The sequence below is a fragment of the Oncorhynchus nerka genome, linkage group LG9b, assembly GCF_034236695.1.
Source record: "Oncorhynchus nerka isolate Pitt River linkage group LG9b, Oner_Uvic_2.0, whole genome shotgun sequence".
Classification (NCBI taxonomy): Eukaryota; Metazoa; Chordata; class Actinopteri; order Salmoniformes; family Salmonidae; genus Oncorhynchus; species Oncorhynchus nerka.
The window spans coordinates 46779977-46804918 of record NC_088424.1 but is presented as its reverse complement, the minus strand read 5'-3'; the positions used below and the strand labels follow the sequence as shown (position 1 = coordinate 46804918).

At 49.2% G+C, this 24942-nt stretch overlaps 1 protein-coding gene across 1 annotated transcript in view; it reads left to right on the top strand.

The window, feature by feature from the left end:
• Positions 1-9890, top strand: part of LOC115124199 (netrin-G1-like) — a 210467-nt gene extending 200577 nt beyond the window's left edge. The window contains exon 6 of the mRNA XM_065013789.1: positions 8445-9890. Coding sequence (XP_064869861.1) covers positions 8445-8689 — 245 coding nt within the window. The 3' untranslated portion in view covers positions 8690-9890. The remainder of the gene's footprint in view (positions 1-8444) is intronic.
• Positions 9891-24942: the final 15052 nt, after the last annotated feature.

Here is a 24942-nt window from a genome sequence, read left to right as displayed (position 1 = left end):
GCCTCTGATTGAGAACCACTCCAGACAGCCATAGACTTTCCTAGAAAACCCTACTAAGCTACAATCCCACTAACATACACACCAAAACCCCCAGACAAAACACACCACAATACAAAAACTCCATGCCACACCCTGGCCTGACCCAATACATAAAGATAAACACAAAATACTTAGACCAGGGCGTGACAGAACCCCCCCCCCCCCTAAGGTGCGGACTCCCGAACGCACCTCAACACAATAGGGAGGGTCCGGGTGGGCGTCTGTCCATGGTAGCGGTTCCGGCGCGGGACGTGGACCCCACTCAATAAATGTCTTAGTCCCCTCTCCTCGCGTCCCTGGATAGTCCACCCTCGCCGCCGACCATGGCCTAGTAGTCCTCACCCAGAACCCCACTGGACTGAGGAGCAGATCGGGACTGAAGGACAGCTCGGGACTGAGGCAGCTCGGGAGTGAGAGAAAGCTCGGGAGTGAGAGAAAGCTCGGGAGTGAGAGAAAGCTCGGGAGTGAGAGGAAGCTCAGGAGTGAGAGGAAGCTCAGGCAGGTAGATAGATCTACCAGATCCTGGCTGGCTGGTGGTCTCAGCAGATCCTGGCTGACTGGCAGATCCTGGCTGACTGGCAGATCCTGGCTGACTGGCACTTCTGGCGGATCCTGGCAGACTGGTGGATCCTGGCTGACTGGTGCTGCTGGCAGATCCTGGCCGACTGGCACTTCTGGCGGATCCTGGCAGACTGGTGGATCCTGGCTGACTGGTGCTACGGGCAGATCCTGGCCGACTGGCACTTCTGGCGGATCCTGGCTGACTGGCACCTCTGGAAGATCCTGGCTGACTGGCAGATCCGGAAGAGTCTGGCTGACTGGCAGATCTGGAAGAGTCTGGCTGACTGGCAGATCTGGAAGAGTCTGGCTGACTGGCAGATCTGGAAGAGTCTGGTTGACTGGCAGATCTGGAAGAGTCTGGTTGACTGGCAGATCTGGAAGAGTCTGGCTGACTGGCAGATCTGGAAGAGTCTGGCTGACTGGCAGATCTGGAAGAGTCTGGCTGACTGGCAGATCTGGAAGAGTCTGGCTGACTGGCAGATCTGGAAGAGTCTGGCTGACTGGCAGATCAGATCTGGAAGAGTCTGGCTGACTGGCAGATCAGATCTGGAAGAGTCTGGCTGACTGGCGGCGCTGGGCAGACTGGGAGCACTGGCGACGCTGGGCAGACTGACGGCGCTGGGCAGACTGGCGGCGCTGGGCAGACTGGCGGCGCTGGGCAGACTGGCGGCGCTGGGCAGACTGGCGGCGCTGGGCAGACTGGGAGCACTGGCGGCGCTGGGCAGACTGGAGACTCCGGCAGCGCAGGAGAGGAGACAGGCTCTGGCTGCGCTGAACAGGCGGGAGACTCCGGCAGCGCAGGAGAGGAGACAGGCTCTGGCTGCGCTGAACAGGCGAGGCGCACTGAAGGCCTGGTGCGTGGTGCTGGAACCGGTGGTACTGGATCAAGGAAACGCACAGGAAGCCTGGTGCGGGGAGCTGCTACCGGAGGACTAGAGTGTGGAGGTGGCACAGGATGGGCTAGACCGTGAAGGCGTACTGGAGATCTTGAGAGCAGTGTTGGCACAGGACGTGTAAGGCTAGGGATGTGCACAGGAGGCCTGGTGCGTGAGGCTGGCACCAACTTCACCAGCCGACTAACACGCACCTCAGGACGAGTATGGAGCGCTAACCCAGGTGCCATCAAATCCCCGACACGTTCCGTCGGTCGAATTCCATGCAAAAAGCACCAACACAGCAACTCCCTCATTTCTCTCTCCTCCAATTTCCCCATTAACTCCTCTGTTTCCCTCACCTCCAACACCGGCTCTGGTTTTGGTCTCCTCCTAGGCTCCTCACGATAAACAGGGAGAGTTGGCTCAGGTCTGACTCCTGACTCTGCCACACTCTCCCTTAGCCCCCTCCCAATACATTTTTGGGGCCGATTCTCAGGCTTACGTCCGCGTCGCCGTGCTGCCTCCTCATATCTGCGCCTCTCAGCTTTCACCGCCTCCAGTTCTTCCTTGGGGCGGCGATATTCTCCAGCCTGAGCCCAGGGTCCTTCTCCGTTTAGGATTTCCTCCCATGTCCAGAAATCCTTATAGCGCTTCTCCTCTTTGGGCTGCTCCTGCCTGTTGACACGCTGCCTGGTCCGTTGGTGGTGGGTGATTCTGTAACGGTTTTCTAATGGTGAAGGAGAGTCGGACCAAACTGCAGCGTGTAGATTTCGATCCATGTTTAATAAAACAACATAACACGAATCAAAACACATGCACTACAAAACAATAAACGTAATGAAAACCGAAACAGCCTAAACTGGTGTAAACTAACACATAATCAGGACATCAAGACACTAAGGACAATCACCCACAATACAACCAAAGAATATGGCTGCCTAAATATGGTTCCCAATCAGAGACAACGATAACCACCTGCCTCTGATTGAGAACCACTCCAGACAGCCATAGACTTTCCTAGAAAACCCTACTAAGCTACAATCCCACTAACATACACACCAAAACCCCCAGACAAAACACACCACAATACAAAAACTCCATGCCACACCCTGGCCTGACCCAATACATAAAGATAAACACAAAATACTTAGACCAGGGCGTGACATTCCCACTAACAACAAATGGCTGCATTCTTGTTGGTGATGTCAGAGGCCAAATAAATATCCAGTGGAGTACCACAGGGATCCATTTTAGGGCCTCTCTTATTTCTTAATGATATGCCAGATACAGTAAAGTGTAACCTCTTGCTTTATGCTGATGACTCAGCCATACTGGATATAGTTTACATAGAGGAGACTGAGTAAGGAATTGCATTTTGTTACAGATTGGTTAACTGACAACAAATTGTCGCAACATTTGGGAAAAACTTAATCGATTTTGTTTGCAACAAAACTTAGATTGCTTAGGGCTGACAAAATAACGGTAAACTGTGCAGGCAAGGAGATTGAATCTAAAACAAGTGTATCTTATCTTGGGGTGTCCCTAGATCAATCCCTTTCTAGAAGACCTGATTGCTGCTGAAAGTCATTCTAAAATGGTGAACAAATTTAAATGTTTATATTGTAACACTAAATATTTTAACATTAAAGCAACTGCTTGTCTCAACCTTGATTCAGTGTCATTTTGATTATGCCTGTTCTGCTTGGTATAGTTTGCTATCAAAAAAGCTGAAAAGAGATTGTAGGTCATGAAAAATAATGTTATCGGGTATATACAGTGGGGAGAACAAGTATTTGATACACTGCCGATTTTGCAGGTTTTCCAACTTACAAAAAATTTAGAGGTCTGTCATTTTTATCATAGGTACACTTCAACTCTGAGAGACGGAATCTAAAACAAAATTTCAGAAAATCACATTGTATGATTTTTAAGTAATTAATTTGCATTTTATTGCATGACATAAGTATTTGATACATCAGAAAAGCATAACTTAATATTTGGTACAGAAACCTTCGTTTGTAATTACAGAGATCATACGTTTCCTGTAGTTCTTGACCAGGTTTGCACACACTACAGCAGGGATTTTGGCCCACTCCTCCATACAGACCTCCTCCAGATCCTTCAGGTTTCGGGGCTGTCGCTGGGCAATACGGACTTTCAGCCCCCTCCAAAGATTTTCTATTGGGTTCAGGTCTGGAGACTGGCTAGACCTTGAGATGCTTCTTACGGAGCCACTTCTTAGTTGCCCTGGCTGTGTGTTTCAGGTCGTTGTCATGCTGGAAGACCCAGCCACGACCCATCTTCAATGCTCTTACTGAGGGAAGGAGGTTGTTGACCAAGATCTCATAATACATGGCCCCATCCATCCTCCCCTCAATACGGTGCAGTCATCCTGTCCCCTTTGCAGAAAAGCATCCCCAAAGAATGATGTGTCCACCTCCATGCTTCATGGTTGGGATGGTGTTCTTGGGGTTGTATTCATTCTTCTTCTTCCTCCAAAAACGGCGAGTGGAGTTGAGACTAAAATAGATTTTTGTCTAATCAGACCACAAGACCTTCTCCCATCCCAGCCTTGTGCAGGTCTACAATTTTATCCCTGGTGTCCTTACACAGCTCTCTGGTCTTGGCCATTGTGGAGAGGTTGGAGTCTGTTTGATTGAGTGTGTGGACAGGTGTCTTTTATACAGGTAACGAGTTCAAACAGGTGCAGTTAATACAGGTAATGAGTGGAGAACAGGAGGGCTTCTTAAAGAAAAACTAACAGGTCTGTGAGAGCCGAAATTCTTACTGGTTGGTAGGTGATCAAATACTTATGTCATGCAATAAAATTAAAATTAATTACTTAAAAATCATACAATGTGATTTTATGGATATTTGTTTTAGATTCCGTCTCTCACAGTTGAAGTGTACCTTTGATAAAAAATTACAGACCTCTACATGCTTTGTAAGTAGGAAAATCGGCAAAATCGGCAGTGTATCAAATACTTGTTCTCCCCACTGTATATATATGCTGAATGTTCAACCTAGGACCCACTAAGGGGTACAGGAGTTCCGGGAGGTGGACTTGTTGCCTTTGGAATCCAGAGTGGACCAACTTAAACTTAATCATATGTTTGACATCTTAAATGAACGTGCCCCAGGTTACGTGAAAAACCACATTGATATGGTCTATAACCAACACAGCTACAATACCAGAGCTATTGTGTCATGTCTTGTAAAATCCCAAGAGTAAACAGTCCTGCGAGGAGGATGTTTTCCTATACAGGCATTTGTCTATGGAATAGCCTCCCCTTGGAGATTAAGGAAAAATTGGAAATAGATTTGAAAAGCAAAGGTTTTCATTTGGACAAGGTTGTCTAAGTAAGAGAAACTGCGTGTGAGTAGGGGGCACAAGGGGCAGTGGATTGTATTTATTTGGAGTGGAGTGTATTTATTTGGAGTGGAGTGTATTTATTTGGAGTGGAGTGTATTTATTTGGAGTGGAGTGTATTTATTTGGAGTGGAGTGTATTTATTTGGAGTGGAGTGTATTTATTTGGAGTGGAGTGTATTTATTTGGAGTGGAGTGTATTTATTTGGAGTGGAGTGTATTTATTTGGAGTGGAGTGTATTTATTTGGAGTGGAGTGTATTTATTTGGAGTGGAGTGTATTTATTTGGAGTGGAGTGTATTTATTTGGAGTGGAGTGTATTTATTTGGAGTGGAGTGTATTTATTTGGAGTGGAGTGTATTTATTTGGAGTGGAGTGTATTTATTTGAAGGATCGGTATGATGTGCAATGAATAGATTGTTTTAGTGTGAAATGAATATGGTTGATTTTTAAGCTTAGGGAGAAGTGCAGGAAATAGTGACACTTTTTAAGATGTCAATATAAATGATTGTATTTATGGTTGTTAGTCATTTTTTCTTGTCTTTTAATCATTATGTTTTTACCACCAAGGACCACTACGTAAACAAGCGTTTTAATGAATACTTTCAAGTGATATCCTCTGGGTCCACATTGTACATTTTGTTGTATGTGTCTGTTATCCAAAATGTAATTAAAAAAATAATAATTAAAAAGCTTTTCATCCAATGCCCAATTTGCACAAAATATTTACTTGCCAGCTTGCAATACAATATTTCAACAACCAGCAGATGTGTGTAACATGTGTTCTAACGTTTATAGGGAAGTGAGCACATTATCACTTCAAATTACATTTTTATAAATGCCAACTTTTGCTTGCAAACTGGTGTACGCACCTTTTTGGGATATATTTTTTGTACATATGCAGGTTTTATAAATGAAGGCCCCTGTTGTGTACTTATACATGATCCAGAGGCATTTTTTTACACAGAAACGTTAATGAGATTCATCCTTATGCAGGAACGAGATTCCAATAATACTCCAATCTCTTGGCAAATATTATATCATCGTAGATGTCTCTGTAAGAAGAGAGGGAGGAAAATTATCATTTTTATTCAATCTATTTTCATCTATTTGCATTCACATCCCTACTGTATGTCATTCAGAACAGGCACAAATTATGGAACGAATATTACAAAACAGTCATTATTACTTAGCAAAAGTGTGTGTTTGTTACAATACTTCAATACAATCCTAACATCCTAGCTTTTGATATTCCGATCATAGTGTTTGCTGCCTGTGATGTTTACTCCAGCCAGGGAGGAACTATAATGGGATCATCTGCACATGCCAATTTGCATTCCAAAGGCACCAATTACGTGGAGAGCCTGGTAGGAGGGCACCAATCACGTGGATAGCTTGGTAGGAGGAAGCCAATCAAGTGGTGAGCCTGATCGGAGGGTGTCAATCATGTGGAGAGCCTAATAGGAGGGAACCAATCACGCGGAGAGCCTGGTAGGAGGGCACCAATTACATGACGAGGACGATAGTTGAGAGCCAATCATGTGGATAGCCTGCTGTGGGTTATTGGTTCCTTTTGTTTCAGGGTTATTTTCTCTCAAATCCCCCGTGGTCTCTAAAATACTACACCTCCGCAAGGTCTTCTTCTATGGTCTCAGTCATAAACAATCACTTACACTTGAAACCGAAGTGAGCGGATGTGTCCCAATACTCACAGATTACGTTTACGTCCACACTAATAATTTGGTATTAAACTGATTATGGCAATAGGCCAATTATGGTATTAGTCATGTAAACACCTCACTCTATTATCTTAATACGCAGATTAAAACACCTGGTTTTCTGAGCAATTTTTCAAATTCTTAGGCAGAAATGGCTTAATCAGAGTTACAGCGATGTATGTGATCTGCGCATGTGCTAGATCAGAGCTAGCACGATCAGAGGTAGCACGAGCAGAGCTAGCACGATCAGAGCTAGCACGATCAGCGCTAGCACGAGCAGCGCTAGCACGATCAGCGCTAGCACGAGCAGCGCTAGCACGAGCAGCACTAGCACGAGCAGCACTAGCACGATCAGCACTAGTTCGATCAGCGCTAGCACGAGCAGCGCTAGCACGATCAGCGCTAGCACGAGCATCGCTAGCACGAGCAGCGCTAGCACGATCAGCGCTAGCACGAGCAGCGCTTGCACGATCAGCGCTAGCATGAGCAGCACTAGCTTCTTTCTTTTGCACGAGTGAAGTGAGTTTGGAAAAACTGAAAGTATGCCTCTTAGAAATAGTTTTAACATACAAACTTTATCTGTCCGAACTCAGAATCAAATATATTTCACAAAAAGTACATGTTCACTGTGCTGGAACATTTTGATTGGCGATTTTCTGCATTTATCAAATTCCCATCAGGCAGCCTGATTTCAGATATAAACATAATTTGAGGGAAATCATTCTGCTTCCAAAGCATGTAAATGTTTAAATCAAACTATAATATTCATCTGACTATTCACAAAATGGTATTGTTGTGTGCATATAACCGTACTCACAGATGGCCTCCTTTTTTAGTTCACACTTATTGTAAATTTGTATGGATTTGCATTAGTATGTAAAGCTATACCTCTCTTGTCTATCATGGGAGTTATTACATAAAACAGATTTAGAATTCCGAAGAATACCTGTCATGTCGGAAAATGTTTTTCCGGGGTGTGATGTAATATACAGGACCCGTCTGGCCAGCCTATTTCCTACAATGTAAACCAAAAAAACTTAACCGCAGATTAAAAGCAAAGATATATACATGTTGAAGTTTGGGGCCAATCCGATGGTAAAACTTTAAGTTAGCTAACAAGTGAAGGGGAGGTGGCCACCTCACTGTACCGAAATCCAAAAAGATAGAGTCCAGATGTCCATCAGCACTAAGCCAAGATGGAGAAAAGTTACAAAACTCCTGTAACCTTCTTCACAGTGAACATGCAAAACAGTTGTCAAGATAAAAAGGAGAACAGAGGAGGTATAATTAGAACAAGCAGGTATGATTTTTTTCTTTCCTTTTGAGCCCACGGCAAGGAAGCACCAGACCGTACTACCAGATTCCCACTAGATAACACAGCCAAAATGTCTGTGAATAGCATGAGATGTGGCTAATGCTAGCCAGCTTGAGCTACAAACTAGCACACAAACTAGCACAGAGTAGGTCCTCCATATGACGTTGACAAATAATGCATTGTAGGTTGTTTAGAGGTTATCTGGAAATAAGTTAATAAATATGTTATAACCCAAAAACATAACTATGTTTGTACTTATAGGTAAACAGATCATGACCACAACTAAGCTACCATGTCTTTAGGGACATGTGTTGTAACATTAGTAAAAACTCATGATCCTTTAACACCTCTCTCTCCCTCTCTCTCTCTCTCTCTCTCTCTCGCCTCCCTCTCTCCCCTCCATCTCTCTCCCCCCCTCTCTCCCCCTTCCCTCTCTCTCTCCACTCCCACTCTCCCCTTCCCCCTCTCTCTCTCTCTCTCTGCCCCTCTCCCTCTCCCCCTTCCCTCTCTCCCTCTCCCCCTTCCCCTCTCTCCCTCCCCCCTCTCTCTCTCTCTCTCTCTTCACAGCTCATGTGTGTGACAACGCCATGCTTCTCTGTCAGAATGGAGGAACGTGCCACCACCATCAGCGGTGCCACTGTGCTCCGGGTTTCAAAGGCGTCCTGTGTGAGAGGACACGATGCCAGGTCCTCGGGCCCTGCGAGGAGTACCCCACTGCTGGGCAGCCATCCCTCCACCACCCTCTCCTCCTGGTCCCTCCAGGTCTGCTCCTCTCCCTACTGCTCCCCCTAGTGGTGATATGGTTCTGCTAAGAATTGTTTTATTCATTACAACTGGCCAGTGAACTTTGAACTTGGAACTGAAGAGGTCCACTTGGCCATTTGTCAGCCATGTTGTCATTTTGATGGACAGCAGGGCAGGACCTAATGCAAGTACATTCTGGGACAGCAGAAAGACAGCTCAGATGAGATCTACAGAAAAGAGAAAGGAATTCAGGAAGGACATGGGATCAAGCAGGGACACTAAACGAGATATTACCTGGTCCGTGGTATAAATAAGGTACCTTTATTTAATGTCAAAAGTGCAATATGATGATGGCTGATAAACTGATAATGAAGACATGATAGTGATACTTTTGGTCAGAGACACAGACAGACAGACATAAGTCAACTTAAGGAGCTTAGACACGGGCTGCGGTAAATGGCAATTGAACCATGAGAAAATCTGCATACCGTCTGTAGAGACCAGCGATCCCGGGTTTTTGTCGGCTCGAATATTGTCATTAAAACATTGTTTGATTGGTTGACAAGATGAACGATGCTCATCGGTCAACAATGTGCACCGACCACTCAAGACTTCAGCTAATTTAATCTTTTTGGCGCCTTGAGCTCCAAGCCAGCGGAGCTGCTCGCGGAGAAAGCACCACGAACCGCGGAAGTTTATGTGACCTTCTCTGCTTACCGTGGCCCGTCTGTAAACGCCTTTATAGTACAATCTACAACCTTCAATCTCACTATGGTCCTGTCCCAAATGGCACCCTATTCTCTATATAGTACACCCTACTTCCTATATAGTACCCCCAGTGGGTTCTGGTCAACAGTAGTAGACTGTGGCCTCCCGGGTGGCGCAGTGGTTAAGGGCGCTGCAGCGCCAGCTGTGCCATCAGAGTCCCTGGGTTCGCCCCAGGCTCTGTCTTAACCGGGCACGACCGGGAGGTCCGTGGGGCTACGCACAATTGGCCTAGCGTCGTCCGGGCCGGGCGCAGTGCGTGCTAACCAAGGTTGCCAGGTGCATTGTGTTTCCTCCGACACATTGGATGCGGCCGGGTTGGATGCGCACTGTGTATCGGAGGACGCATGACTTTCAACCTTCATCTCTCCCGAGCCCGTACGGGAGTTGTAGCGATGAGACAAGATAGTAGCTACTACAACAATTGGATACCACGAAAATAAATAAAAAACAGTAGTAGACTGTATAAGTAATATGGGTGCCATTTAAAGGGACACCCAAATTACAAAATGACACATTGGCTATCTTATCTTGTAACCAGTCTATGGACATGATAGAAATGCTTTGGTTTTAATTCCCTGGCAGTGTTTCCAAATGCTAAGGTTTATCACGTGGTACAAATTATTATTATTTTAATTTTTACCAGGCAAGTCAGTTAATAAGAACAAATTCTTATTTACAATGACAGTCTACCCCAGCCAAACCTGGACGACGCTGGGGCCACTTTGGGACTCCCATTCACGGCCGGATGTGATACAGCCTGGATTCCAAACAGGGACTGTAGTGACACCTCTTGCACTGAGATACAGTGCCTTCAGACCACGGCGCCACTCAGGAGCCCAAATACCATTTAGGTCCCAGGAACGATATTAGAATTTTTCACACATCATGTTTAAATCGTCCGGACGTATGTAAAATAGATTTTTTGAAGCTCAACAAAGTTACGTATTGATGGTATGAAAACGATGCGTGAAAAATGCTACCAGGACTTGTAAGGATTTGTGACGAAAACGTTCAAAATAAAATAACATTTGGAAACTAAACCAAAGCATGGATTTCTGTCAAACCTTGTCCCCAGACTGCTTACAGAGTGAGAAAACCATTATGTAATTTTGGAATTTGGGTGAACTATCAGTTTAAGACACATCTAATGACAACAGATGTTGGTATACCAACGTGTGACCTAGAAACAATGTTGACAACGTTCATTCTTTGGGAACAGATGAATAGTCTTCACAGAGGTTATGCCACTCAATGTGGGCCAACCAAACTGTAGAAAAATCACTCTGGATCTGTCATCTGCATTACAAAGTGGTTGAGAAGTCACTCTATATATTCCCCTTTCCTTATTTCCTCCCTCCTGGTTACCTTCCCTTACCTCCTTCCCGCACTTCTATTCCTCCTACCTGTAGCTTTAGTGTCTAGCGCTTTTCTTTGGCTGATTTAAAAAGGCCATTTTTGTTTTGTCAAATACCGCACAAGTGTTATGATCCAAGCTAAACTCCTTGACTACCGGTTGACTCGGAGACGAAAACTATTGTTATTTTTGTTGCCGGCTTCGTAGTCACGGAAACGCTTGTTGAGCTCACCTGTGTTGATAAAGATGATGTATCATATTGTATTGTAGCTGTATTGAATGTTTGTACAAAACAAAAAGATATTTTCATGATTTTAAGTAAATGAAAAATAGGTATTACTTTTAGTTTTTTTTGTATCGTTGCTGGGCAGCTTGAGGTGGCAAGGACAACTCCTGAAGATGTCTACGACTCAGAATGCATCAAGAAATGGTTTTATTTTTCCTGATGTTGTGGTTGAGACCTGCTGACATACTGTATGGAAACTGTTTACAGATACACAGAAACACAGCTGCACCAAAGGGAATTCCAGGTGTTTATTTTAATTTCTTTACAGACTTCAGCAGAACACATCATCCAAGTACAGAACAATAACATTACAAATTCAGTCAGACAAGACAATATATTATTACTCTTTCAAAACCTCACTTTAGACACTCATAGCCTGCCCTGCCGTGTGTACATTTCTCCAAGATTACAGCTACAAATCCAGGTGTCTTATTGATGTCAACAACATAATAGATTTTCCAAGTATAAAATATAAAACTGTTTACGCTAAACTAACTCCATTCTACCAGTGTGTGTCCCTTCTTACATTCACGATGCAGCCGTCCTCTAGATCTCAAACCCATTTCTCCGCCGTGTGGTAATGTACCAACAGGCTCCGAATGAGATGAATGTAATGACGGTAGTCCAGGTGAGAATGGTAGTTGATATAACCCATGAAACCGAGGGAGAAAGGAAGAGGTTCCATTAAGCTCATCTCTTTCCAGCTGGTGTTGTGACTCTGCGTATTCATGAGAGGGGAAATTAGCCTAGCTGTAAACCACGGTGGGTCACTGAATAGAAATTAAGTCACTCCTGGTGGGTGACATATTGCACCTTGAGACATTAGATTTGGCAGACTGACTGACTGGCTTTATTATGATGAAATTAGATATTTAATAGGTGATTCTTTATGTTCTACTAATGTACATTTTCAAGAGTTTTATGGATATTGGCCCCCACATTATATTTATCAGTGGTGTCATGGACTAGCAGTCATGTATTATCTGTTTAGGAGTGGTGAAGGTTCCATTTTCCAAAATGGCTGCCCAGAAAATGGAGTAGCACATCAAATACATTTTCTGGTAACATTACAAGGCTGAGTAATCAAATCAAATCAAAATGTATTTCGTCAACAATAGGTGTAGACTAACAGTAAATACCAGGTAATAACATGGCTATGTACAGAGTACCAGGTAATAACATGTCTATATAACATGGTTATATACAGACTACAAGGTAATAACATGGCTATATACAGGGAGTACCAGGTAATAACATGGCTATATACAGGAAGTACCAGGTAATAACATGGCTATATACGGGAGTACCAGGTAATAACATGGTTATATACAGGGAGTACCAGGTAATAACATGGCTATATACAGGAAGTACCAGGTAATAACATGGCTATATACAGGAAGTACCAGGTAATAACATGGTTATATACAGGGAGTACCACGTAATAACATGGCTATATACAGGGAGTACCAGGTAATAACATGGCTATATACAGGGAGTACCAGGTAATAACATGGCTATATACAGGGAGTACCAGGTAATAACATGGTTATATGCAGGAAGTACCAGGTAATAACATGGTTATATACAGGGAGTACCAGGTAATAACATGGCTATATACAGGAAGTACCAGGTAATAACATGGCTATATACAGGAAGTACCAGGTAATAACATGGCTATATACAGGGAGTACCAGGTAATAACATGGCTATATACAGGAGGTACCAGGTAATAACATGGCTATATACAGGGAGTACTAGGTAATACCATGGCTATATACAGGGAGTACGAGGTAATAACATGGCTATATACAGGGAGTACCAGGTAATAACATGGCTATATACAGGAAGTACCAGGTAATAACATGGCTATATAACATGGTTATATACAGACTACAAGGTAATAACATGGCTATATACAGGGAGTACCAGGTAATAACATGGCTATATACAGGAAGTACCAGGTAATAACATGGCTATATACGGGAGTACCAGGTAATAACATGGTTATATACAGGGAGTACCAGGTAATAACATGGCTATATACAGGAAGTACCAGGTAATAACATGGCTATATACAGGAAGTACCAGGTAATAACATGGTTATATACAGGGAGTACCACGTAATAACATGGCTATATACAGGGAGTACCAGGTAATAACATGGCTATATACAGGGAGTACCAGGTAATAACATGGCTATATACAGGGAGTACCAGGTAATAACATGGTTATATGCAGGAAGTACCAGGTAATAACATGGTTATATACAGGGAGTACCAGGTAATAACATGGCTATATACAGGAAGTACCAGGTAATAACATGGCTATATACAGGAAGTACCAGGTAATAACATGGCTATATACAGGGAGTACCAGGTAATAACATGGCTATATACAGGAGGTACCAGGTAATAACATGGCTATATACAGGGAGTACTAGGTAATAACATGGCTATATACAGGGAGTACGAGGTAATAACATGGCTATATACAGGAAGTACCAGGTAATAACATGGCTATATACAGGAAGTACCAGGTAATAACATGGCTATATACAGGGAGTACCAGGTATTAACATGGCTATATACAGGAAGTACCAGGTAATAACATGGCTATATACAGAGTGCCAGGTAATAACATGGCTATATACAGAGTGCCAGGTAATAACATGGCTATATACAGGAAGTACCAGGTAATAACATGGCTATATACAGGCAGTACCAGGTAATAACATGGCTATATACAGGAAGTACCAGGTAATAACATGGCTATATACAGCAAGTACCAGGTAATAACATGGCTATATACAGGAAGTATGAGGTAATAACATGGCTATATACAGGGAGTACGAGGTAATAACATGGCTATATACAGGAGGTACCAGGTAATAACATGGCTATATACAGGGAGTACCAGGTAATAACATGGCTATATACAGGGAGTACCAGGTAATAACATGGCTATATGCAGGAAGTACCAGGTAGTAACATGGCTATATACAGGAAGTACCAGGTAATAACATGGCTATATACAGGAAGTACCAGGTAATAACATGGCATATACAGGAAGTACCAGGTAATAACATGGCTATATACAGGAGGTACCAGGTAATAACATGGCTATATACAGGAAGTACCAGGTAATAACATGGCTATATACAGGGAGTACGAGGTAATAACATGGCTAGATACAAGGAGTCCAGTGTGGGGGTAGAGTCCAGTGTGGGGGTAGAGTCCAGTGTGGGGGTAGAGTCCAGTGTGTTGGGTAGAGTCCAGTGTGGGGGTAGAGTCCAGTGTGTTGGGTAGATTTCAGTGTGTTGGGTAGAGTCCAGTGTGGGGGTAGAGTCCAGTGTGTGGGTAGAGTCCAGTGTGTGGGTAGAGTCCAGTGTGTGGGTAGAGTCCAGTGTGGGGGTAGAGTCCAGTGTGAGGGGTAGAGTCCAGTGTGAGGGGTAGAGTCCAGTGTGTGGGTAGAGTCCAGTGTGGGGGCAGAGTCCAGTGTGTTGGGTAGAGTCCAGTGTGTTGGGTAGAGTCCAGTGCGGGGGGTAGAGTCCGGTGGGGGTTGAGTCCAGTGTGAGGGGTAGAGTCCAGTGCGGGGGTAGAGTCCGGTGGGGGTTGAGTCCAGTGTGGGGGTAGAGTCCAGTGTGTTGGGTAGAGTCCAGTGTGTGGGTAGAGTCCAGTGTGAGGGGTAGAGTCCAGTGCGGGGGTAGAGTCCGGTGTGTTGGGTAGAGTCCAGTGCGGGGGGGTAGAGTCCGGTGGGGGGTTGAGTCCAGTGTGAGGGGTAGAGTCCAGTGCGGGGGGGTAGAGTCCGGTGGGGGTTGAGTCCAGTGTGGGGGTAGAGTCCAGTGTGTTGGGTAGAGTCCAGTGTGTGGGTAGAGTCCAGTGTGAGGGGTAGAGTCCAGTGCGGGGGGTAGAGTCCGGTGGGGGTTAGAGTCCAGTGTGAGGGGTAGAGTCCAGTGTGTGGGTAGAGTCCAGTGTGGGGGCAGAGTCCAGTGTGGGGGTAGAGTCCAGTGTGTTGGGTAGAGTCCAGTGTGTGGGTAGAGTCCAGTGTGAGGGGTAGAGTCCAGTGTGAGGGGTAGAGTCCAGTGCGGGGGGTAGAGTCCGGTGGGGGTTAGAGTCCAGTGTGTGGGTAGAGTCCAGTGCGAGGGGTAGAGTCCAGTGCGGGGGGTAGAGTCCGGTGGGGGGTTAGAGTCCAGTGTGTGGGTAGAGTCCAGTGTGAGGGGTAGAGTCCAGTGCGGGGGTAGAGTCCGGTGGGGGTTAGAGTCCAGTGTGGGGTAGAGTCCAGTGTGAGGGGTAGAGTCCAGTGCGGGGGTAGAGTCCGGTGGGGGTAGAGTCCAGTGTGGGGGTAGAGTCCAGTGTGGGGGGTAGAGTCCAGTGTGGGGGTAGAGTCCAGTGCGGGGGGTAGAGTCCGGTGGGGGGTTAGAGTCCAGTGTGTGGGTAGAGTCCAGTGTGAGGGGTAGAGTCTAGTGCGGGGGGTAGAGTCCGGTGGGGGGTTAGAGTCCAGTGTGTTGGGTAGAGTCCAGTCCGAGGGGTAGAGTCCAGTGCGGGGGTAGAGTCCGGTGGGGGTTGAGTCCAGTGTGGGGTAGAGTCCAGTGTGTTGGGTAGAGTCCAGTGTGTGGGTAGAGTCCAGTGTGAGGGGTATAGTCCAGTGCGGGGGGTAGAGTCCGTGGGGGATAGAGTCCAGTGTGTGGGTAGAGTCCAGTGTGAGGGTAGAGTCCAGTGCGGGGGTAGAGTCCGGTGGGGGTTAGAGTCCAGTGTGGGGGTAGAGTCCAGTGTGAGGGGTAGAGTCCAGTGCGGGGGTAGAGTCCGGTGGGGGGTAGAGTCCAGTGTGGGGGGTAGAGTCCAGTGTGGGGGTAGAGTCCAGTGTGGGGGTAGAGTCCAGTGCGGGGGTAGAGTCCGGTGGGGGTTAGAGTCCAGTGTGTGGGTAGAGTCCAGTGTGAGGGGTAGAGTCTAGTGCGGGGGTAGAGTCCGGTGGGGGTTAGAGTCCAGTGTGTTGGGTAGAGTCCAGTGTGAGGGGTAGAGTCCAGTGCGGGGGTAGAGTCCGGTGGGGGTTAGAGTCCAGTGTGGGGGTAGAGTCCAGTGTGAGGGGTAGAGTCCAGTGCGGGGGTAGAGTCCGGTGGGGGGTAGAGTCCAGTGTGGGGGTAGAGTCCAGTGTGGGGGTAGAGTCCAGTGTGGGGGTAGAGTCCAGTGCGGGGGTAGAGTCCGGTGGGGGGTTAGAGTCCAGTGTGTGGGTAGAGTCCAGTGTGAGGGGTAGAGTCTAGTGCGGGGGGTAGAGTCCGGTGGGGGTTAGAGTCCAGTGTGTTGGGTAGAGTCCAGTCCGAGGGGTAGAGTCCAGTGCGGGGGTAGAGTCCGGTGGGGGGTTGAGTCCAGTGTGGGGGTAGAGTCCAGTGTGTTGGGTAGAGTCCAGTGTGTGGGTAGAGTCCAGTGTGAGGGGTAGAGTCCAGTGCGGGGGTAGAGTCCGGTGGGGGTTAGAGTCCAGTGTGTGGGTAGAGTCCAGTGCGAGGGGTAGAGTCCAGTGCGGGGGTAGAGTCCGGTGGGGGGTTAGAGTACAGTGTGAGGGGTAGAGTCCAGTGTGGGGTAGAGTCCAGTGTGAGGGGTAGAGTCCAGTGCGGGGGGTAGAGTCCAGTGGGGGGTTAGAGTCCAGTGTGAGGGGTAGAGTCCAGTGTGTGGGTAGAGTCCAGTGTGAGGGGTAGAGTCCAGTGCGGGGGGTAGAGTCCAGTGTGAGGGGTAGAGTCCAGTGTGTGGGTAGAGTCCAGTGTGGGGGTAGAGTCCAGTGTGAGGGGTAGAGTCCAGTGTGTGGGTAGAGTCCAGTGTGTTGGGTAGAGTCCAGTGTGTGGGTAGAGTCCAGTGTGAGGGGTAGAGTCCAGTGTGTGGGTAGAGTCCAGTGTGAGGGGTAGAGTCCAGTGCGGGGGTAGAGTCCAGTGTGAGGGGTAGAGTCCAGTGCGGGGGGTAGAGTCCAGTGTGAGGGGTAGAGTCCAGTGCGGGGGTAGAGTCCGGGGGGGTTAGAGTCCAGTGTGAGGGGTAGAGTCCAGTGTGTGGGTAGAGTCCAGTGTGGGGGTAGAGTCCAGTGTGGGGGTAGAGTCCAGTGTGGGGGTAGAGTCCAGTGCGGGGGGTAGAGTCCGGTGGGGGTTAGAGTCCAGTGTGTGGGTAGAGTCCAGTGTGAGGGGTAGAGTCTAGTGCGGGGGTAGAGTCCGGTGGGGGTTAGAGTCCAGTGTGTTGGGTAGAGTCCAGTCCGAGGGTAGAGTCCAGTGCGGGGGTAGAGTCCGGTGGGGGGTTGAGTCCAGTGTGGGGGTAGAGTCCAGTGTGTTGGGTAGAGTCCAGTGTGTGGGTAGAGTCCAGTGTGAGGGTAGAGTCCAGTGCGGGGGTAGAGTCCGGTGGGGTTAGAGTCCAGTGTGTGGGTAGAGTCCAGTGCGAGGGGTAGAGTCCAGTGCGGGGGTAGAGTCCGGTGGGGGTTAGAGTACAGTGTGAGGGGTAGAGTCCAGTGTGGGGGTAGAGTCCAGTGTGAGGGGTAGAGTCCAGTGCGGGGGGGTAGAGTCCAGTGGGGGTTAGAGTCCAGTGTGAGGGGTAGAGTCCAGTGTGTGGGTAGAGTCCAGTGTGAGGGGTAGAGTCCAGTGCGGGGGTAGAGTCCAGTGTGAGGGGTAGAGTCCAGTGTGTGGGTAGAGTCCAGTGTGGGGGTAGAGTCCAGTGTGAGGGGTAGAGTCCAGTGTGTGGGTAGAGTCCAGTGTGTTGGGTAGAGTCCAGTGTGTGGGTAGAGTCCAGTGTGAGGGGTAGAGTCCAGTGTGAGGGGTAGAGTCCAGTGTGTGGGTAGAGTCCAGTGTGAGGGGTAGAGTCCAGTGCGGGGGTAGAGTCCAGTGTGAGGGGTAGAGTCCAGTGCGGGGGTAGAGTCCAGTGTGTGGGTAGAGTCCAGTGTGAGGGGTAGAGTCCAGTGCGGGGGGTAGAGTCCAGTGCGGGGGTAGAGTCCAGTGTGAGGGGTAGAGTCCAGTGTGAGGGGTAGAGTCCAGTGCGGGGGCAGAGTCCAGTGCGAGGGGTAGAGTCCAGTGTGAGGGGTAGAGTCCAGTGTGTGGGTAGAGTCCAGTGTGAGGGGTAGAGTCCAGTGCGGGGGGTAGAGTCCGGTGGGGGTTGAGTCCAGTGTGTGGGTAGAGTCCAGTGTGAGGGGTAGAGTCCAGTGCGGGGGGTAGAGTCCGGTGGGGGTCGAGTCCAGTGTGGGGGTAGAGTCCAGTGTGTTGGGTAGAGTCCGGTGTGTGGGTAGAGTCCAGTGCGGGGTAGAGTCCGGTGGGGGTTAGAGTCCAGTGTGTGGGTAGAGTCCAGTGTGAGGGGGTAGAGTCCAGTGCGGGGGGTAGAGACCGGTGGGGGTTAGAGTCCAGTGTCGGGGTAGAGTCCAGTGTGAGGGGTAGAGTCCAGTGCGGGGGTAGAGTCCGGTGGGGGGTTAGAGTCCAGTGTGAGGGGTAGAGTCCAGTGTGTGGGTAGAGTCCAGTGTGGGGGTAGAGTCCAGTGTGGGGGTAGAGTCCAGTGTGTGGGTAGAGTCCAGTGTGGGGGTAGAGTCCAGTGTGGGGTAGAGTCCAGTGCGGGGGTAGAGTCCGGTGGGGGTTAGAGTCCAGTGTGTGGGTAGAGTCCAGTGTGAGGGGTAGAGTCTAGTGCGGGGGTAGAGTCCGGTGGGGGGTTAGAGTCCAGTGTGTTGGGTAGAGTCCAGTCCGAGGGTAGAGTCCAGTGCGGGGGTAGAGTCCGGTGGGGGTTGAGTCCAGTGTGGGGGTAGAGTCCAGTGTGTTGGGTAGAGTCCAGTGTGTGGGTAGAGTCCGGTGTGAGGGGTAGAGTCCAGTGCGGGGGTAGAGTCCGGTGGGGTTAGAGTCCAGTGTGTGGGTAGAGTCCAGTGCGAGGGGTAGAGTCCAGTGTGGGGGGTAGAGTCCGGTGGGGGTTAGAGTACAGTGTGAGGGGTAGAGTCCAGTGTGGGGGTAGAGTCCAGTGTGAGGGTAGAGTCCAGTGCGGGGGTAGAGTCCAGTGGGGGTTAGAGTCCAGTGTGAGGGGTAGAGTCCAGTGTGTGGGTAGAGTCCAGTGTGAGGGGTAGAGTCCAGTGTGAGGGGTAGAGTCCAGTGTGTGGGTAGAGTCCAGTGTGTTGGGTAGAGTCCAGTGTGTGGGTAGAGTCCAGTGTGAGGGGTAGAGTCCAGTGTGTGGGTAGAGTCCAGTGTGAGGGTAGAGTCCAGTGCGGGGGTAGAGTCCAGTGTGAGGGGTAGAGTCCAGTGCGGGGGTAGAGTCCAGTGTGTGGGTAGAGTCCAGTGTGAGGGGTAGAGTCCAGTGCGGGGGTAGAGTCCAGTGCGGGGGGTAGAGTCCAGTGTGAGGGGTAGAGTGCAGTGTGAGGGGTAGAGTCCAGTGCGGGGGGTAGAGTCCAGTGTGAGGGGTAGAGTCCAGTGTGAGGGGTAGAGTCCAGTGTGTGGGTAGAGTCCAGTGTGAGGGGTAGAGTCCAGTGCGGGGGTAGAGTCCGGTGGGGGTTGAGTCCAGTGTGTGGGTAGAGTCCAGTGTGAGGGGTAGAGTCCAGTGCGGGGGTAGAGTCCGGTGGGGGTCGAGTCCAGTGTGGGGGTAGAGTCCAGTGTGTTGGGTAGAGTCCGGTGTGTGGGTAGAGTCCAGTGCGAGGGTAGAGTCCAGTGCGGGGGTAGAGTCCGGTGGGGGGTTAGAGTCCAGTGTGTGGGTAGAGTCCAGTGTGAGGGGTAGAGTCCAGTGCGGGGGGGTAGAGTCCGGTGGGGGTTAGAGTCCAGTGTGAGGGGTAGAGTCCAGTGCGGGGGGTAGAGTCCGGTGGGGGTTAGAGTCCGGTGGGGGTTAGAGTCCAGTGTGAGGGGTAGAGTCCAGTGTGTGGGTAGAGTCCAGTGTGGGGGGTAGAGTCCAGTGTGGGGGGTAGAGTCCAGTGTGTGGGTAGAGTCCAGTGTGTGGGTAGAGTCCAGTGTGGGGGTAGAGTCCAGTGTGGGGGTAGAGTCCAGTGGGGGGTAGAGTCCGGTGGGGGGTTAGAGTCCAGTGTGTGGGTAGAGTCCAGTGTGAGGGGTAGAGTCTAGTGCGGGGGTAGAGTCCGGTGGGGGTTAGAGTCCAGTGTGTGGGTAGAGTCCAGTGTGAGGGGTAGAGTCCAGTGCGGGGGGTAGAGTCCGGTGGGGGTTGAGTCCAGTGCGGGGGTAGAGTCCGGTGGGGGTTAGAGTCCAGTGTGTGGGTAGAGTCCAGTGTGAGGGGTAGAGTCTAGTGCGGGGGTAGAGTCCGGTGGGGGTTAGAGTCCAGTGTGTGGGTAGAGTCCAGTGTGAGGGGTAGAGTCCAGTGCGGGGGGTAGAGTCCGGTGGGGGTTGAGTCCAGTGCGGGGGGTAGAGTCCGGTGGGGGTTAGAGTCCAGTGTGTGGGGTAGAGTCCAGTGTGAGGGGTAGAGTCTAGTGTGAGGGGGTAGAGTCCAGTGTGGGGTAGAGTCCGGTGGGGGTAGAGTCCAGTGTGAGGGGTAGAGTCCAGTGTGGGGGTAGAGTCCGGTGGGGTAGAGTCCAGTGTGAGGGGTAGAGTCCAGTGTGTGGGGTAGAGTCCAGTGTGAGGGGTAGAGTCCAGTGTGAGGGGTAGAGCCCAGTGTGTGGGTAGAGTCCAGTGTGTGGGGTAGAGTCTAGTGTGTGGGTAGAGTCCAGTGTGGGGGTAGAGTCCAGTGTGGGGGTAGAGTCCAGTGCGGGGGGTAGAGTCCGGTGGGGGGTTAGAGTCCAGTGTGTGGGTAGAGTCCAGTGTGAGGGGTAGAGTCTAGTGCGGGGGGGTAGAGTCCGGTGGGGGTTAGAGTCCAGTGTGTGGGGTAGAGTCCAGTGTGAGGGGTAGAGCCCAGTGTGTGGGTAGAGTCCAGTGTGTGGGTAGAGTCCAGTGTGAGGGGTAGAGTCTAGTGCGGGGGGTAGAGTCCGGTGGGGGTTAGAGTCCAGTGTGTGGGTAGAGTCCAGTGTGAGGGGTAGAGTCCAGTGTGAGGGGTAGAGTCTAGTGCGGGGTAGAGTCCGGTGGGGGTTAGATTCCAGTGTGAGGGTAGAGTCTAGTGCGGGGGATAGAGTCCGGTGGGGGTTAGAGTCCAGTGTGAGGGTAGAGTCCAGTGTGAGGGGTAGAGTCCGGTGGGGGGTTAGAGTCCAGTGTGAGCGGTAGAGTCCAGTGCGGGGGGGTAGAGTCCGGTGCGGGGTTAGAGTCCAGTGTGACGGGTAGAGTCCAGTGCGGGGGGTAGAGTCCGGTGGGGGGTTAGAGTCCAGTGTGGGGGGTAGAGTCCGGTGGGGGTAGAGTCCAGTGTGGGGGTTGAGGCCAGTGCGGGGGGTAGAGTCCGGTGGGGGGTTAGAGTCCAGTGTGGGGGGTAGAGTCCGGTGGGGGGTTAGAGTCCAGTGTGGGGGTTGAGTCCAGTGTGGGGGGTAGAGTCCGGTGGGGGTAGAGTCCAGTGTGGGTGGTTAGAGTCCAGTGTGTGTGCATAGATTCAGTATAAGAGAGTTAGTTTAAAAAAAAAGGGTAAATGCAGGTTGTCCGGGTAGCCATTTGATCATCTATTTTGCAGTCTTATTTAGCATCCTCATGGCTAGAAACTTTTCAGCCGTCCTGTTGGTTCCAGACTTGGTACAACGGTACTACTTGCCGTGCAGTAGCAGCGAGAACCGTTTATGGCTTGGGTGGCTGGTGTCTTGGTGATGAAGAGGTGTGCGGAAGGCTGTACGCATCTGTTAATGCAATAAACATTCTTTTGACACTTCGCCCAGGCTCCTGGCTCAGCCGTAGTTGGACATTTCAAAATCACTTTTTAAAAGTTATATGTCTCTTAGATAGAGATGAAGCTCAAGAGAGTAGGATACATGACTGTAAAGGGACCACAACTCTAAATCATAGTAGCAGGTGCAGGACGCTGTTGAAATACACATCCTCCTCAGACACTGAAACCAGCATCATTTCTCTACATGACCTGCTTACTAAGACAGAATAGACTGTGGGTATGCAGGCTGCTCGCTCGTGAAATTCACAACTAGGTTACAAATCTTTTCTCAATTTATCATCACGAATTGCATTCCTTTGAAACCACCTTTTCTTCAGTACCGAAGCTACAAGGTCTGAAAGTAAACGTGTTAACTTCAACATAAAGGCACGTTTCCTCAAAAGCTAGGCTACAGTATAATGGTACAGTATATTGTATAGTATAATATATAGTACAGTATAATAAATAGTACAGTATAATATATAGTACAGTATAATAAATAGTACAATGTATAGTACAGTATATTGTAAAGTATAATGATACAGTATATAGTACAGTATAATAAATAGTACAATCATTTGGCTAGTGATAGAGGAAATAAATGGGACAGTGGGGGCCACAAGGGGGCGGGGAAACGTATATGTATATTAAGGCCAGGGGCGGTTTCTGGTCCCAGTCTGTCCCTGGCAGTGAGTGGTATCTTGGTGCTCCCTTTCCCTTTACACTTGAGATGAGAGGGTATTAGTGAGGACGTTCTTAGACATGAGCAGCCTACGTAGACACACACACACACACACACACACACACACACACACACACACACACACACACACACACACACACGGTGTAGCCTAGTCTTTGGGTTCTGTCCCTGTCAGCATTGGTCGGTTGCACCCATACGAGAGAGAGACCCTTATATAACACGTCCACAGCAGACCGGGGTTCAGATACTATTCAAAATACTATTCAAATACTGTTTGTTTTAACCTGCCTGGAGTGCCAGGTGGATGGGGTTTGTAGTTGTTTGTTTTAACCTGCCTGGAGTGCAAGGTGGATGGGGTTTGTAGTTGTTTGTTTAACCTGCCTGGAGTGCCTGGTGGATGGGGGTTGTAGTGGTTTGTTTTAACCTGCCTGGAGTGCCAGGTGGATGGGGTTTGTGGTTGTTTGTTTAACCTGCCTGGAGTGCCAGGTGGATGGGGGTTGTAGTTGTTTGTTTTAACCTGCCTGGAGTGCCAGGTGGATGGGGTTTGTAGTTGTTTGTTTAACCTGCCTGGAGTGCCTGGTGGATGGGGTTTGTAGTTGTTTGTTTTAACCTGCCTGGAGTGCCAGGTGGATGGGGGTTGTAGTTGTTTGTTTAACCTGCCTGGAGTGCCAGGTGGATGGGGGTTGTAGTTGTTTGTTTAACCTGCCTGGAGTGCCAGGTGGATGGGGGTTGTAGTGGTTTGTTTTAACCTGCCTGGAGTGCCAGGTGGATGGGGTTTGTGGTTGTTTGTTTAACCTGCCTGGAGTGCCTGGTGGATGGGGTTTGTAGTTGTTTGTTTTAACCTGCCTGGAGTGCCAGGTGGATGGGGTTTGTAGTTGTTTGTTTAACCTGCCTGGAGTGCCTGGTGGATGGGGGTTGTAGTTGTTTGTTTAACCTGCCTGGAGTGCCAGGTGGATGGGGTTTGTAGTTGTTTGTTTAACCTGCCTGGAGTGCCTGGTGGATGGGGTTTGTAGTTGTTTGTTTTAACCTGCCTGGAGTGCCTGGTGGATGGGGTTTGTAGTTGTTTGTTTTAACCTGCCTGGAGTGCCAGGTGGATGGTGGTTGTAGTTGTTTGTTTTAACCTGCCTGGAGTGCAAGGTGGATGGGGTTTGTAGTTGTTTGTTTAACCTGCCTGGAGTGCCAGGTGGATGGTGGTTGTAGTTGTTTGTTTTAACCTGCCTGGAGTGCCTGGTGGATGGGGTTTGTGGTTGTTTGTTTAACCTGCCTGGAGTGCCTGGTGGATGGGGTTTGTAGTTGTTTGTTTTAACCTGCCTGGAGTGCCAGGTGGATGGGGGTTGTAGTTGTTTGTTTTAACCTGCCTGGAGTGCCAGGTGGATGGGGTTTGTAGTTGTTTGTTTAACCTGCCTGGAGTGCCTGGTGGATGGGGTTTGTAGTTGTTTGTTTTAGCCTGCCTGGAGTGCCAGGTGGATGGGGGTTGTAGTTGTTTGTTTAACCTGCCTGGAGTGCCAGGTGGATGGGGGTTGTAGTTGTTTGTTTAACCTGCCTGGAGTGCCAGGTGGATGGGGGTTGTAGTGGTTTGTTTTAACCTGCCTGGAGTGCCAGGTGGATGGGGTTTGTGGTTGTTTGTTTAACCTGCCTGGAGTGCCTGGTGGATGGGGTTTGTAGTTGTTTGTTTTAACCTGCCTGGAGTGCCAGGTGGATGGGGTTTGTAGTTGTTTGTTTAACCTGCCTGGAGTGCCTGGTGGATGGGGTTTGTAGTTGTTTGTTTTAACCTGCCTGGAGTGCCTGGTGGATGGGGGTTGTAGTTGTTTGTTTTAACCTGCCTGGAGTGCCTGGTGGATGGGGTTTGTAGTTGTTTGTTTTAACCTGCCTGGAGTGCCAGGTGGATGGTGGTTGTAGTTGTTTGTTTTAACCTGCCTGGAGTGCAAGGTGGATGGGGTTTGTAGTTGTTTGTTTAACCTGCCTGGAGTGCCAGGTGGATGGTGGTTGTAGTTGTTTGTTTTAACCTGCCTGGAGTGCCTGGTGGATGGGGTTTGTGGTTGTTTGTTTAACCTGCCTGGAGTGCCTGGTGGATGGGGTTTGTAGTTGTTTGTTTTAACCTGCCTGGAGTGCCAGGTGGATGGGGGTTGTAGTTGTTTGTTTTAACCTGCCTGGAGTGCCAGGTGGATGGGGTTTGTAGTTGTTTGTTTAACCTGCCTGGAGTGCCTGGTGGATGGGGTTTGTAGTTGTTTGTTTTAACCTGCCTGGAGTGCCAGGTGGATGGGGGTTGTAGTTGTTTGTTTAACCTGCCTGGAGTGCCAGGTGGATGGGGGTTGTAGTTGTTTGTTTAACCTGCCTGGAGTGCCAGGTGGATGGGGGTTGTAGTGGTTTGTTTTAACCTGCCTGGAGTGCCAGGTGGATGGGGTTTGTGGTTGTTTGTTTAACCTGCCTGGAGTGCCAGGTGGATGGGGTTTGTGGTTGTTTGTTTAACCTGCCTGGAGTGCCTGGTGGATGGGGTTTGTAGTTGTTTG